At 36.4% G+C, this 16,363-nt stretch overlaps 2 protein-coding genes across 2 annotated transcripts; both read left to right on the plus strand.

The window, feature by feature from the left end:
• The first annotated feature begins 251 nt into the window (after positions 1 to 251).
• Positions 252 to 9,161, plus strand: LOC132631543 (uncharacterized mitochondrial protein AtMg00810-like). The gene is made up of 2 exons (XM_060347113.1): positions 252 to 365; positions 8,220 to 9,161. Exons 1-2 carry the CDS (start codon positions 252 to 254, stop codon positions 9,159 to 9,161), a joined length of 1,056 nt encoding a protein of 351 aa, XP_060203096.1.
• A 2,228-nt stretch (positions 9,162 to 11,389) lies between these two features.
• Positions 11,390 to 13,971, plus strand: LOC132633530 (trimethyltridecatetraene synthase-like). Its single transcript, XM_060350014.1, has 2 exons — positions 11,390 to 12,546; positions 13,151 to 13,971. Exons 1-2 carry the CDS (start codon positions 11,647 to 11,649, stop codon positions 13,778 to 13,780), a joined length of 1,530 nt encoding a protein of 509 aa, XP_060205997.1. The 5' UTR covers positions 11,390 to 11,646; the 3' UTR covers positions 13,781 to 13,971.
• The last annotated feature ends 2,392 nt before the right edge of the window (positions 13,972 to 16,363 follow it).

The following is a 16,363-nucleotide window of genomic DNA, read 5'->3' on the forward strand; positions in this document are numbered from 1 at the left end:
TCTCCGTTTCCTGAGGGTCATTTCATGAACCCGAAAAATCCCCCCCTGATCTGAGACTATTCAACCCCATTTTATAGGGTTTTTGGGTTGAAAAGAAAATGATAAAGGGAATCGAGGGAGAAGAGGAGCGTGGGGAACAAGAAGGTGTGGGAGTGTCAGAGGTATGGTGGAGGCGACACAATGAAGTGGAACGGCAGTGAAGAGTGGAGGTGAGCGTGGGAGATGGCAGGTGAGCAGTGGGTGTAGGAATAATGGAGGTAACGTGGGGTGTCAGGGGTAACGTGGGGAACAGAGGAGGTATGGGTGTAGGTGATGGAGGCGACGGAGAGATAGATGGAGATGGCGGAGATGGGAGGAGAGAAGAGGTGCGATGGTGGAGATGACGATGAAAATGGGGAGGGAGACGAGGAGAGGAGGTGAGGAGGGAGCGGCGGAAGAAAGTGGGGCAAATGAAGGGGAACCCTAAAAGGGTTCCCTTATTCAAATGACAAAATGGATCGGACCCGGTCCACGAGTGGACCGGGTCAATTTTAGACTGGGTATTAAAACAATAGGCTAATAAATTAAAACACGAATTATTCTAAAAATTGAGATAAGAGATATGGACTAGTCCAAAAAAATATTAGGAGTCAATCGGGATTTGATTTGGAGCCCGGTAAGTCAAAAATACGGACCGAGTGCAAGAAATAGTTTGGCTTCTAAATTTAAATAAAAGACTCATTTAATTAATGAATATACCGAAGGTGACAAAATATTACTTAATACCAAAAAATGTGTGATTATTAGACTCGGGTAATAAGATCATATGGTGTTATGATAGCCGTGTAATAATATATATTATTTTTTCTTCGAAAATCCGCACTAAAATAAATACTTTTTATTTAATTATGCAAAGATAAATGCGATGCGTGCGCGTAAGCTGGTAAAATGCCGAAATGATAAAAATTGTGAATAATAATAATAATAATAATAATAATAATAATAAAATACGGTAAATAATAATGATTGATAGAATGATACAATGGCGGTATTGATAAGAGGCTAATAATTATAGTAAACATAATATATATTTTTTATTTTTTTTCCAAAAATATTAGAAGCTTAAAAATAGGTATTTTGGCAGAGAGACGGGACAAAATTGGGTGTCAACAGTGCACATAATCGTGGATTTAACCTTCTTCAAAGTGGATACTGACATTGGACACCTGTTATTGGTTTGAATTCCTCAACTTTGTCATCACTTTGTACATATTTATTTATTTCAAATCGCTAACATGTTCTTTTAGAATGTGGTATTTTAATAAGATAACGAGATTGAAATCTTGCGTCGTATATTAAATTGTGGGGATAATTACGGATTTAACTTCCCTCACAAACGGGACACGGGTGTGGATATAAATGTGGATACCTTTCTACAATACTATTTTTTTAAGTGGACGTGGATTTACATTTACATTGTGGATGTGGACGTGGAAGTAGAAGTAGATTTATATCGTGGAAAGAAATGTGGATCCATATTGAACATTGTGGACGTGGAAGTGGATTTATTTTTAAAGTGTGTGAAAGTGGAGGTGGATTTATTCTCTTGCACCGTGGAAATGGACGGGGATTCAAATTTCAGTTCAGGCACCCACCTCCGAATGCGGGTATTCTATATTTCAGTTCAGGCACCCACCTCCGAATGCGGGTATTCTATATTTCAGTTCAGGCACCCACCTCCGAATGCGGGTATTTTATATTTCAGTTCAGGCACCCACCTCTGAATGCGGGTATTTTATATTTCAGTTCAGGCGCCCACCTCCGAATGCGGGTATTTTATATTTCAATTCAGGCGCCCACCTCCGAATGCGGGTATTTTATATTTCAGTTCAGGCGCCCACCTCCGAATGCGGGTATTTTATATTTCAGTTCAGGCACCCACCTCCGAATGCGGGTATGTTGTGGATTCAACTTTCGAAACAGGGGGTTACAAGTGTAAACTTCTCAAACCCTGTCTTATTTACACATATATTTCTTTGTTGCTAACAATTGTTTTTAGCTGGTGGCTTTTGACAATATCGAAGTTGGCATCACACATCAACTCGTGGAACTATTTCTTCGGCAGCGAACTGGGGCAATTTGTCGGGAAGGATAATCAGACTTCCCGACACGGGTCAAGGATCTACCTCGAACACTCGTCTCTAATCACAAGTATTCTTTTGCATTCCAGCAATTGAATTCTCAAGTCTCTATCATAATACCCAGTGTTATCATAATTCAACACTGTGACAATATTTTGCAAGATTCGCGCTAATCGGGTTCAGGTGTCGTAATTGTTCCAGAACTACACTCGACCTGATTCTCGTGCAGCCCGAGATATGTAGGCAACTCAGAGACCGGAGTTCGGTCATATACTTCTCAAGTTTCCTTTAGCCGGGACAAAATAGGCTATTGAGTCAACGTCTTTGCCCGACAACTCTTTTCATCATTACCGGGCAAAGAGGGACAAGTTGTTGACACCCAATTTTTTCCCGCCTCTCCTCCAAAATACCTATTTACGCTTTTAATATTTTTAGAAAAATTAAAATATATATATTTATTTTTTACTATAATTATTAGCCTTTTATCAATATCGGCATTTCATTATTCTATACAGTTACTAGCCATTATTATTATTATTATTATTATTATTATTATTATTATTATTACTATTATTATTATTATTCACATCTTTATCATTTCAGCACATTTTACCAGCTTACGCACACGCATCGCATTTATCTTTGCATAATTAAATAACAGTATTTATTTTACTGGAGATTTTCGAAATATTATTGCACGGCTATTACAACGCCATTTTTTATCTGAGCATTAATGATTGCATGTCTTATATCGAGTAATATTTTAACACAAGTTATTTAAATAAGTCTTTTATTTAAAATGTAGTAGCCCAACCAACTCATACTATTTTCGGATCAATTCACAAAATCAGTCCACATTTTTAATTTACCAGCCCATTATTAATTCATCCCAACCCAAGTCAAAGCCCAATCAACAACATTATTTTCGGACTAGCCCATTATCACTTAAAATAAAATCTAGCCCATTCATTTAATACCAGTCCAAAAGAAATTGACCCAGCCCACAAATTTCGGATCCGACCCGAACGGCCCATTCCCTTCCTAAACCTAAACCCCCCCCCCCCCCCTTTTCTTTTCTTTCCCTTTCTTTCCCTTCAGCGCCGCTCCTTCCTTTCTCTTCTCCCCACCACCGCCGCTTCCTTTTCATCGTCACCCCACCACGCCGCACCTAACCCCACCACCGCCGCTCCTCTTCCCTTTTCCCCACCACCACCCGCGCCTCTTCTTCATCATCATCTTCTTCGTCCTCACCACCCCGCTCCTCACTCTCCCCACTCCCTCTCTCTCTTTCTTCTACACATACAAAAAAAAAACCTATAAATAGTGGTGAGGGGAAACGTTTTAGGGGGGATTTTGAGGGAAGGAGAAATCCCTTGGAAGAGATCTTGAACCCGAAATCCCCTAAAAAATAAGAAGTTTTTTTCCAGTGGCTAAAATCCTTTTTTAAAAAAAAAAAAAAAAAGAGTCTTTAGCCTCCTCGAACCCCTTTGAAAAGGTTCTGTTTTCAGCCGCCCTAAAATATTAGTCTTTTCATAATTTTCCTTGATATTGATTCAAAAACACTACGTATTTTATTCCCTTTTTACTATTTCGAATCCGAGTGCGCGTAAATTCGGAGGTTTGTAGTGTTCGAGGGTATATCGGAAATCCGAAGCCTTATTTCGCTGCACCCGGAAAAGTAATCTTCTTCCTCATTTTAGTTTTACTGTCTTTCAGTTCTGTTTATTTTCGACTTCTTGAGATTAGCTATGTTTTAGTTTAGTTCCTGCTTTAATATGTAATCCTTAGTTCCCTTTCCCTTAGTTTCAATCCTAATTTATGTTTTTTTTTGAAGGATGATTAGTGTGTTCAGTACTTGTTTGCGATGTTGTTTGATTAGTGTGTTGTTGTTTGATTAGTGTGAAGTATCGAAACCACTTTGTTGTATGATGAAGGTTATGTGTGTGTTGGTTTGTTGGCTAACTGTTAAAATGATTTAGCTTCGGTTCTGATATGATTGGGTAAATATGGATGTGAAACGTAGTTATAAATTAGGTGTTTAAGTTCAAAATATTTGCTGTTTAAGTAAAGCTGCGCAAGTAGTCATTTTTCAGCTTTCCTGGTTCTACACATAAGGGAGTAATTTAAGGATTAATAATGGCTTACCTTAACTTGAAGTATTGTTGAGTTAGCTGTTTAATCTTGTTGCGATTGAATCCGAATTAACAGTTATATAGAGAGTTTACGTGTTGGTTAATACAATTCTTGGGGTCATTGTTTGTTAGGATACATGAGGAATATATATAATTTCTACTTTTTTTTTTATTAATATGAAAAAATGTGAAAAAATATATAACTGTTTCAAGTATTAAAATCTGTTCCGGGAAAGCAAAGAGAATGGTCATGAATCCTGTTTGTTTTTTTTCTTTAAAGAAGAAACAAGGGAAAGGATTTTTACTTTAGTCTTAGTATGATCACCACCTTTCAACTTCGCGATTCTGTATAAGCTATGCTTACCTTCTTTCCCTTTCCATTTCGAGGACAGGTCCAAACCTTTCTAAGCCACTGGCAGAGATGATTTCGCTATAACTATTGGTATCTTGCCTTGTTAATATAAAGAATGTAGATTGGAATATGCCTGCATGCTAAAATATCCTTCTTGAATTCAGTGGGTGCTTTGTAAATCACAAATCTGCCCTGTTTAGACTTCGCATGTATTATAGGTTGGCAGTACACCTTCTTTTAAATTATGTATGTTGCTATATGGGCGAGATGCCTGATTTGAGTTTTTTTTTTAATGTTTGGTCTAGTCTTAATCTGTCATTAAACGTAAGTTACTGATTAATAGCTTATCTCTTTAGTATAATCATACCCTTTTGGTTCAATAACCTCTTCTTATTCTTATTGAGTATATTTTCTGATCTGTTTATGATCTCACTTAGGTCCCTTTAGATCAATTAGTATGTCCAAGGTTGCCTTCCCCTACCTTTGCTCATGCTTCCTTATTCTGTTAACTCATATGTTGCTTTAAATACTCTATAGGATCCTAGGAGAAGCACTGTTTCTTTCTTTTTCTTTAAATCTGGTTTGAATGAGAAGCTTGTATCATAGCCTGGATTAGTAAGTGTTTGATTTGAGGAACTAAAGATGAGTTTTAAGTCTGTGGTTACTTCATCATAGGGGATTTATGTCTACTTTGTCTTTCCTACTTATGTTGAGACTTTCATTAAGGCTAAATTACTTAGTTTAAATGTTCATTTGTTTACAGATCTGTTTGAGTCCCTGTATACTAGTATAAGAGTCCAAACTTGTGCTATTACTCTGTGTGTTTAGCTTTGGTCTCAATCGGTTGAATCTGCAATGTGTGTGAGTCTAAAATTGAACTCTCTACGCAGTGATCTTGTTTGATGTGGTTCTGTGGTGAATTTTTTACCCTGTCTGCAATCAGTTACAACTATGAAATGTGTTGATTAAGATTGATGAACATTTTATCATTAGGACTGTTTCCCCATTAGTAGCCATATGAGATAAACCTTTTGTTGAGTCAAAAGCATGCGGGTGTCCTTCTTTTACTATATCAATATTATGCTCTGTTATGGGTTTGTTTATCTACTTTGCTCCATCTCTGCCATGTCCACAATACTTCAGTGTTTGCTCGAAGATTCTTATCGCCATTAAGTCCCCTGAGTTCGAACTTATTGGTATTCTTATATAGTTTCTTTTTTTCCATGTCCTTTGATTACTGCCTTTTTGCCTAACTTAGAATCGGGAATTTGCGCATTTACGTATTGAATGTCAATATAACATGTATAGGCCTCAATAGAACTCAGAACATCCCAAGTATGAGTTGATATATAACCTGGTACTAGCCTAAGTTTGGTGAAAAGACTGCCCTTTGTTTGCTTCAGTAGTATACATGCAATATACAAGGTATATACAGTCTATATACACCTCGTTGTGTATAAGAGAGTATATTTTGTATATCATTAAGTTGAACTGGGGATTTTTCTTATCCTGCATACTTTGTGGCAGGGCTTTGGGCCTATTTTTATGTTTCTTTTTATTGGGTTTGTTATCTTTGTCTGATCCTAGATTCGGGCCTATTACTTTATAAACTTGTATTTTGGGTCTGTTTTTCTGATTTCTGTCTTTTTGGGCCTGTGTTCAGTTAGTTTCCATTCCACTTTATGCAGTACATACACTTAGCATAGATATAGGAATACATAATTTATGCATGTTTGCATTTATTACTTAAATCCTTTATTAATTTGTTCATTAAGTTTAGATCTGTTCTGAGTTCATATTCTACATGTTTAACCTTATCTATTGATTGCATACTAATCCTTTTTCTTTCCCTTTTTTTGCATGACCATCGCATACGAGTCCGAGGGACTCGTTCTTCTTCCGCATTCGGTGTTGGGCTAAAACCCAACACAATCTTCTCGGGTCATCCTCCATCAGTCCCGTTCGCAGCCAAAATAAGAAGCATAAAAATCCTGGGCCAAAGCCCAATGAACGGGAACAGCTCGTAGCAGCAACATATAAATTTATCGGGCCAAAGCCCAACAACATGAATAGTTCGCAGCAGTTGGGCCTGGAAAATGGGCCAGACCCATTCAATCTTATTTATTCCTCCGTTTTATTCCTTTAAGCATTTAATTGTATTGCATGACTAACATTTTGTTTTTTCTTAAATTAGATGAACCTTAGCAAACTAGTAGGGTTTAGTTTTAGTAGTGGGTAGTTAGCTTAAGAGGAGCTAACAATTAATTTCATAAGTTTCACTCCTTTCTTTTCATGTTAAAACCATTTACAATGTCTAATATTTATTTTATTTAAAAAAATCGATTTGCAAAATAACATGACTATATATTTTAAGTAAAGGGAATCATATTTTATTCTTATTATCATATACATTTTTAAAACGTCACTAATACGCAAGTATAAACTCAAGTATATTTTATAAATAACTCTTCAAGTTTGAATCAATCACGTCTATTTTTAGCTGAGCATAATTAAAAAAATCAGTAAAAAAAGAGAAAGAAACTCATCATCTTCGCATTCTATTTTTAAGACAAGTCTAGATTTCTTACACTATTATACTGATATAATGTCATATTGGTTAGGTTTTCTTTTAAAAGCTTCTATTTATATACAAATCGTTATATTTTGCCAGTCTCATTTTTACAATAAAAATTATTATTTTAAGCTTAATAACATTTATAAGTTTTATTTTTAAGTGGACTACTATGCATTTTTTCAAGTCAGTTTAAATAGCATCAATATGTTTTTTCCTTTAAAACCTCAATAACATTTACAACCTACTTTCTTAAGATTTAAACATTATATTTAATCTGAAATTAATTAACCTAAGTTTGGTCGGATAACCGTAAGTTAACGGATTCTAAAGGATGCCTAACCCCTTCCCTTTAGGATAATATAGAGCCCTTACCTAGAATCATACTGGTTAAGCAGACTATTAATTGAGGTTCAGTTTTAACTTTGCCTTAGTTAACATCTTGGTGTCCTAATTCACCGTTAAATTAATTAGGTGGCGACTCCTTAAAACAAATAAATAGGAATCACCAATATGTCATACTCCTACTCCCTGATTTAACTTCCGGGTTAAAATGGGGTGTGACAGCACCGCTGCCATCCAGCCCGTCACCACCACCTACGGCCCCCTCCCCACAGCAGCCACACCCCATGACTACCCGGTCCCGTAATTGGCATTTTCAAACCCAACTTGAAATATTCCTCCAACCTTAACACCGAGACCACTACCTCCATCTCTCCATTACCCAAAAATCCCGTAAGTGCTCTTCGTGACTTAAATTGGAAGAATGCCATGATGGATGAATTTAATGCTCTAATTGAAAATAAGACATGGGAGTTAGTTCCTCGCCTGCTAATGTTAATGTGATTCGGTCAATGTGAATTTTCCGTCATAAAAAGAAATCTAATGGTTCTTTTGAGAGGCATAAAGCCCGTCTTGTAGGTGATGGCAGGTCTTAGCAGAAGGGTGTTGACTGTGAGGAAACCTTCAGTCCGGTGGTCAAGTCGGCATCCATTCGCACTGTGCTAAGTATTGCATTATCTTATTCTTGGCCCATCCACCAGCTCGATGTCAAGAATGCTTTTCTTCATAGCACTCTCTCTGACACTGTTTATATGCATCAACCATTAGGTTTTCGGGACCCCAATTTTCCTGATCATGTCTGCCTATTGAAGAAGTTTCTCTACGGCCTAAAACAAGCCCCTCGGGCTTGGTACCAGCGGTTTGCTGATTTTGTCGCCACCATTAGCTTCTCACACAGCAAGTCTGATCACTCATTATTCATTTATCGCAGGGGTTCTGATATTGCATATATACTGCTTTATGTCGATGACATCATTCTTACGGCCTCTTCAGACGATCTCCGTAAGTCTATTATGGCACTCTTGAGTGCTGAGTTTGCCATGAAAGACCTTGGTCCACTGAGCTATTTCTTGGGTGTTGCTGTTACTCGTAATGCAGATGGCTTATTTTTATCACAGAAGCAGTATGCCGAAGAAATCCTGGAACGGGCAGGTATGTCACACTGTAGCCCGTCTCCTACACCTGTTGACACGAAGCCGAAGCTAAGTGCCTCCAACGATGCACCATTTGATGATCCGACTAAGTATCGTCAGCTTGCTGGGGCTTTGCAGTACCTTACATTCACTAGACCAGATATCTCCTATGCCGTCCAACAGGTGTGTCTCCACATGCATGACCCTTGTAATGAACACATGGCTGCTCTTAAGCGTATTCTGCGCTACATTCCGGGGTCTATCGATTTTGGTTTGCATCTCTACAAGTCTACTGTCAACAGCTTAGTCTCCTATACAGATGCATATTGGGGTGGCTGCCCGGATACCAGACGCTCCACCTCTGGCTATTGTGTCTTTCTCGGTGACAACTTGATTTCCTGGTCCTCAAAACGTCAGCCTACACTCTCTCGTTCTAGTGCCGAGGCCGAATACAGGGGAGTTGCTTACGTTGTCTCTGAATCCTGCTGGATCAGGAATTTTACTCCTTGAGCTACATTTCCCGATCCAAAAGGCGACACTTGTTTATTGTGACAATGTGAGTGCGATATACTTATCAGGCAACCCGGTACAACATCAGCGCACTAAACACATTGAAATGGACATACACTTTGTTCGCGAAAAAGTTGCCTGTGGCGAGGTTCGTGTCCTTCATGTTCCGTCCCGATATCAGATTGCACACATTTTTACAAAAGGGCTTCCGCGCGTACTGTTTGATGACTTTCAGGACAGTCTAAGCGTTCGTCCACCTCCCGCTTCGACTGCGGGGGTGTGATAACCGTTGTAATTAGTCATTACTATGTACAGTTAGAATATTTCCTAGAATATTATGTACAGCTAGAATATCTATTTCCTAGAATATTATGTATAGCTAGAATATCTATTTCCTAGAATATTATGTACAGCTAGAATATCTCCTAGAATAAGGCAAGTCTTATGTATATATTGATGACTTAACATCATAATTAATAAAGAAATTGATTTCCTACAATTTTAACATCACCATTCCAAATTAAGATCAAGAGTCAAGAGTCAAGAGTCAAAGTCTAGGTAAACTTCGTGTCAAGCCTTTACAAAATTTAGCGGAAGCTGCATCATGTGCCAAACTTGAAAAACTTGACCTTCTGGTACTGTATTTGTTAACACATATTAGAAATATAAGGATACTTTTCCTTATTTACAAAACATACCAACAAAATTAGAAAGTATATCAGATTTAGGCTTAATAGGATACCCACGATTTTAGGCTTTTTTTAAAGAAGAAAATCTGATTTTAAATGTGGACTTAATTCTAGGATAGTTACCATTCAGCTTCTTCTTCTTTTTAAAAATATTTCTCTCTCTCTCTCTCTCTCTCCCTCTATGATAGACAACATTTTCATACCTAAAGTTCATCTTCTCTCCTAATATAAATTTTCAAACCAATATTATAAAGTATTTTTTTATTACTAACTTGTGTATTAATCGTATATAAAAATTGATTTGTATCGTTTTGAGATATATATATATATATGATCATTGTGTGGTTTGAAAATATGTATAAATTATATAAACTGTAGTTTTATATGTTGAAAACTAATATATGTATGAAATGTGTATGGAGTCTGCTATATGCTATTTTTTATATATATACGGCATAATGTGTATGAAATGCGAACAAATTCGATATCAATTAGTCTTAAAATTATTGAAAACTGATATGTGCATGAAATGTGGATGGAATTTGGTTTGTATCAATCAGAAAACTTATTATACATATATACTTTCTCATAATCTATACATGCTCTGATAAGATTTTATACATTTTATATGTACTTTATCATAATCACAATATACATACAACTTTTATACATATTTCATATGTAGAAATTATAACGAATTTATACATTTATACAAATTGCATACAAAAATTAATATATATTTATTTTCTGGTGTATGAACTTTGTATGGAATCTGATTTGTATCAATTACAAGTTTATTATACATAGTTTTCTCAAAATTTATACATACTTTGATTAGATTTTATACAATTTATATGTACTTTATAATAATCAAAATACTCATATAATTTTTATACATATTTCATATATAAAAATTATAAGAATCTATACAGTTATACATATTGCATACGAAAATTATACATATATGTTTTTTGGTGTATGAACTTTGTACATAAAAATTACCGATTATAATGGACTTTTTAAGTAAAAGTTGGAGAAAATTAGGTAACAATATCTCTTAATTTTGAATGGAGAGAGAAAAGTGGATGAAATAAGGAAGCAAAAATTGGAAAAAATTAGGTAAATATATCTCTAAATTTTGAATGGAGAGAGAAAAGTGGATAAAATAAGTAAAACGATTTCCTTACCTTAAAGAATGTGTTTTATTTCCTTCTTTTTAATTTACCTAATTCGTATATATTTTGTAACAAGTCTATTGATATATTTTGTAAACTGAAAAATATCGTGGTGTTCTGTAAATATACTCATGTACAATTATGTTTTTTGCCCATTAAGCAACCACTAGGATAATATTGCCTTCCCTTGTTAATCATTTACTTGAACCAGATCAGGCCAACGTCCATCTCAAAATATTTTCTTACCTTTTCTTTTCTGAGGTACCGTATAATATTAATCTATCACCCAAGGAAGTGAGAAATAATTTCTTGGAAGAGCAGAGGCAACCGAACCAAAGTTTCCAGGAAATTATTGGACTTTTTCTACAGAAGTCCCACTCTCTCCATTAGAATAACAGCAAATGACGATCACAGATTATAAAGTAAGCAAAAATAATATTATAAAATAATCAATATCTATTGACTTATTAAATTATTCATTACTGTACTAGCACTATTAAAGTTTCTCTCCAACACTATAAATCCAGCCCATCACTGGAACCATAAACTCCACCATTGAAACAATTACAATCACTATCAGTCATCTTCATTCACTCTGAGTCATAAAGTACCAACAACTCCATGGAAGGTACAAGCTGGGCTGCATATGCAGCAGTATTTCTCGGTACTCTCTTTCTTTCACTCCTTACCAAATTTCTTCGCCAGAAGAAACTCAACTTACCTCCAGGCCCAAAACCATGGCCGATCATGGGAAACCTAAACCTCATGGGCGACCTTCCTCACCGCGCCATCCACGAACTCTCCATGAAATACGGGCCCATTATGCATCTCCAATTCGGGGCATTCCCAGTCGTAGTAGGCTCCTCCGTTGAAATGGCCAAAATTTTCCTCAAATCCATGGATATCAACTTTGTAGGCCGGCCTAAAACGGCTGCAGGAAAATACACCACCTATAACTATTCTGATATCACATGGTCCCCGTACGGATCCTATTGGCGTCAGGCACGTAGAATGTGCCTGATGGAGTTGTTCAGTGCTAAAAGGCTCGATTCATATGAGTATATTCGGGCAGAGGAACTCCATTCTCTTCTCCATAATTTAAACAAATTATCAGGGAAACCGATTATGCTGAAAGATCATTTGACGACGCTGAGTTTAAATGTTATTAGCAGGATGGTACTAGGGAAGAGTTACTTGGACGAGTCCGAAAACTCGATCGTGGATCCTGAGGAATTTAAGAAGATGTTAGACGAGTTGTTTTTGCTAAACGGTGTCCTTAATATTGGAGATTCAATCCCCTGGATTGATTTCATGGACTTGCAAGGTTACGTTAAGAGGATGAAAGTTGTGAGCAAGAAATTCGACAAGTTTCTGGAGCATGTACTTGATGAGCATAACGCGAGGAGGAACAAAGTGGAAAATTATGTTGCTAAAGACATGGTGGACGTTTTATTGCAGCTTGCTGATGATCCAACTCTGGAGATTAAGCTGGAAAGACATGGAGTCAAAGCATTCACTCAGGTATCCGCTTCACTCTTTACTGACGATGTATATAACTTAAACTCAAGAAAATAATAGAAGTAACGGTTAGTAGAATGAAAAACATAAAAGGCTATATAGTTATGAGTAATTTTCATTAACCGCGCACTAGATCCCAATTGCTCTGCTCCACTCGGGGTGACAGTATAATTATGAATTCCAACTTGATTGGTATGTACATTGACAAGATATTGTTGAACTTTTTGTTGGCCCCAAAATTTAGTTATCATGTTTCAACGGGAAAGAGAATCTACTCGTAATAATTGAACTGCCAATGATAATGTTACTGAAAATGATATCAGATCCACTTTCTATCAGAGTAGAACGAACAAAATGAGTGAATCCAACCGCAGATAAATTACAAGTTTTAGAAAATAGAAAGACACTATAAAAACAAAAACAGGAATCAGCGACAAAATTCATGGCTAATCCTGTTTAGCGATAGATTATCAAAAATAATTGTTAGCTGCAAGATATTTAGGAATAGATTAGTGACGAAGATCATAGTTAGTTAGACTGGTCAGATTATTCGTATTCGTTTTTTATGCTTGGTTATAGCTGAGTAAATTGTGTATTGCACAATCAGGATTTGTTGGCCGGTGGAACTGAGAGTTCAGCAGTGACCGTGGAGTGGGCAATTTCAGAGCTACTAAAGCAGCCAGATATTTTCAATAAGGCTACTGAAGAATTGGATCGTGTAATTGGTCGGAATAGATGGGTACAAGAAAAGGACATTACAAATCTTCCTTACATTGAGGCAATTGTCAAAGAGACTATGCGATTGCACCCCGTGGCACCAATGCTGGTGCCACGTGAGTGTCGAGAAGACTGCAAGGTAGCTGGCTATGACGTTCAGAAAGGGACCAGGGTCCTCGTGAGCGTGTGGACCATCGGAAGAGACCCTACATTGTGGGACGAGCCTGAGGAGTTCAAACCTGAGAGATTCCTAGAGAAGTCCATCGATGTCAAAGGACACGATTTTGAGCTTTTGCCATTTGGAGCTGGAAGAAGGATGTGCCCGGGCTATAGCTTGGGGCTTAAGGTGATTCAAGCTAGCTTAGCTAATCTTCTACATGGATTTCAGTGGTCATTGCCTGATAATATGAGCCCTGAGGACCTCAACATGGATGAGATTTTTGGGCTCTCCACGCCAAAAAAGTTTCCACTTGCTGCTGTAATTGAGCCAAGACTTCCAGCAAATCTTTACTCTGCTTGATTCAACACTACTGTGGTTCCATCAAGATAGACTTTTTCTATGTTTCAATGGTTCTCTAAATCTTACGATGTTTTTTTTTTTTTTGTCTGGTTATCCAACTTCTATCTTATGTCTTTTTCTTTGTATCGAAGTGGTTTGTAGTGAATACAAAACGTGTATGTCATAATAAAGCAGATAACATTTCAGAATTATTTACATTAGTTCCAAATTTTATTTTATTTTAAAATAATCCGACTCTTGCTAATCTGTCCTCCCAGTGATATCATCCAAAGTCATGCTTGTGTTTTTTGTGGTTACAAATATTTCATAGGAAAAAGAAGCCTAATAGCTGCGACACTAAGATATATAACAAAATCGTACGTCTATATGACGCCCAGTCATTTCTAGGTGGTGGCACCACCTTCATTATTTTGAGCTTTATCACCTTGTCCCAAAACTTATACAGCTTGTTTGACAGACTAATAAGTGATCGAAAAAACACTTGACTAATTGATCCGAAGATCCCTATTTAACTACTATAATAGTAAAGTTCATGCCTGTTCACCCTTCTCCTCGGCTTTGTTTTCCCACGGATGTAGTCTATAGTATCTCAAATTCAGGTACATTTTAAAATTTAACTTAGATACGCTCTCCGTAATCGTTCTAAGATTTTCTTTTTAAGAGTCGCCCTGAGTATATATTTAAAAATCCCTAACTTTCATATGCTTCTTTGTTCTAGGCATTTTGTTGTTTGCTACTCATATTGTCGATTAAATTTGTGAATCTAAGTTAATACTTTGTCACCTGATTACCGTTGGTTTGTTCCTTATGATGTTCCTTTATAAAATTTCTGATTTTAATGGCTAGCATGGTAACTCCGGATCACGTAAACCCATTTTTGGGTGTCTTCCTGACAAGAAAAAGCAGGACTTTGGGTCCTATGTCTTAGCAGTGAATCTTCCATTATGGTTTTCTCATTATTGGAAGAAAATTTTCATGCTGAAGCAGAGGAGAACAATCCGACCACATCTTGACGACAAACAAACTGGACAAAACTATCTCCAACCTCATTGAACAGTAAGCGCAAGATGATGAATTTCGGACGAATCTTTATATTTGTAAAAAAGCTATTGATCATTATTATTATTTGCTACGAAGGGCTAAAAGAACTAAAGGCTTGAGAAGGCGTCGTACGTGGCGAGACTGGAAACCAATACGGAGTTGTCGTTGGTTCTTTCAAAAAAACAGAACTATTAAATTAAGAGAAAACATTTAACTGGTGCTAAAAGTGCTAACATGTCTAAATATAGAGTGAAATAGATGGAACGAATAGTGAAAATGCCAGAAATCCAAACATAAATTACAATCACATAAACTGTTTGAAGAAGATAACTAATGTAAAAAGATAGAAAAATTGGAGAAGGAGAAGTAACAGGACATATCTGTTTGGCTAACAGAGAATATAGAAGATTGCTGGAACAGTGTCATACATGATTCTTAGTTTTAAATAGACCGAAACAGTTGATGTTGGAGGTGTTTGTCCATAAGTTAATCATTGGAGATTTCATTCTAATTAAATGGCCTGGCGGTCGTGATTTAGCTTTCAAGTTAGGGGTTTCTTGCTTTTAATATAAAATAGAGATATAGATGCATAAATCCTGAAAGGCTAAACCACTTGTACAAACCGTAGACCTGCACTAAAAGTGCTAACATGTCTAAGATTTACTAGTAATAAGTATCACGTACATAGATCGTTTTTTTCTCTCGCATCCTATCTTTTGCTAAATTTGCATGGATCCCGAAGATCGTAGGTCCTTCGAGTCATGTTCTTCCACAGGATTTTAGGTCTACCTCGTCCTGTTTAAACGTCATCACTCAACTTGGAAAGAAAAATTAACTTAGGGGAAGAGATCTATATGCGCTCATTAATTAATTATTTTTACAAGTTGATTTGTCATTGTTGATCTACATTAGATGTAGATCGTATTCATCTGGTCACTGTCAGATGATTAACTGCAATAGCAAACAACTTGGATTTCAGTACACAATTGAAGTAGTTGCGTAAATTGAGAAAGCAAAATACTATGCTCAACTTTCTATACAGTTATACATGATCACTTTCTAAGACCAGCAAACAGAAGTTAATTAGTGGAAAATTCAAGTGAAGGAAATCAGGAATAACGAAAAAACTCACGCTAATCTTCCCTAATTTTTCAGAAGAAAACAAACTAATTGGTCTAATACAAGGAAATGACAATGATAAATATGGTTGTTCACTGAAAATTGATCAAATTTCTCTGTCAAACTTACTTGTGTTATCGAATACGATCACCTAGAATTTTTTTTTTACTCTCGGCCAGGATCTCCGATCCAAGCGGTCCCTTGAATACCAGATGCTCCACTTCATAAAGGCCGAACCAACGATCCTTTAAAACCAATGGAATATAAATGGGGTATTTTTTATTTTTTTTATTTTTTTTATAGAGCGTTGGGTATATTCCCTTCGACTTGCCCATTGTTTTTTTAGAAAATAAATTGAAACAAATACTACTATTCATCTGCCGAAAAATATTTTAAACAAAAAACGAAAAATTAGAATTAATT

Source organism: Lycium barbarum, chromosome 3 (genome assembly GCF_019175385.1).
Source record: "Lycium barbarum isolate Lr01 chromosome 3, ASM1917538v2, whole genome shotgun sequence".
Taxonomy (NCBI): Eukaryota; Viridiplantae; Streptophyta; class Magnoliopsida; order Solanales; family Solanaceae; genus Lycium; species Lycium barbarum.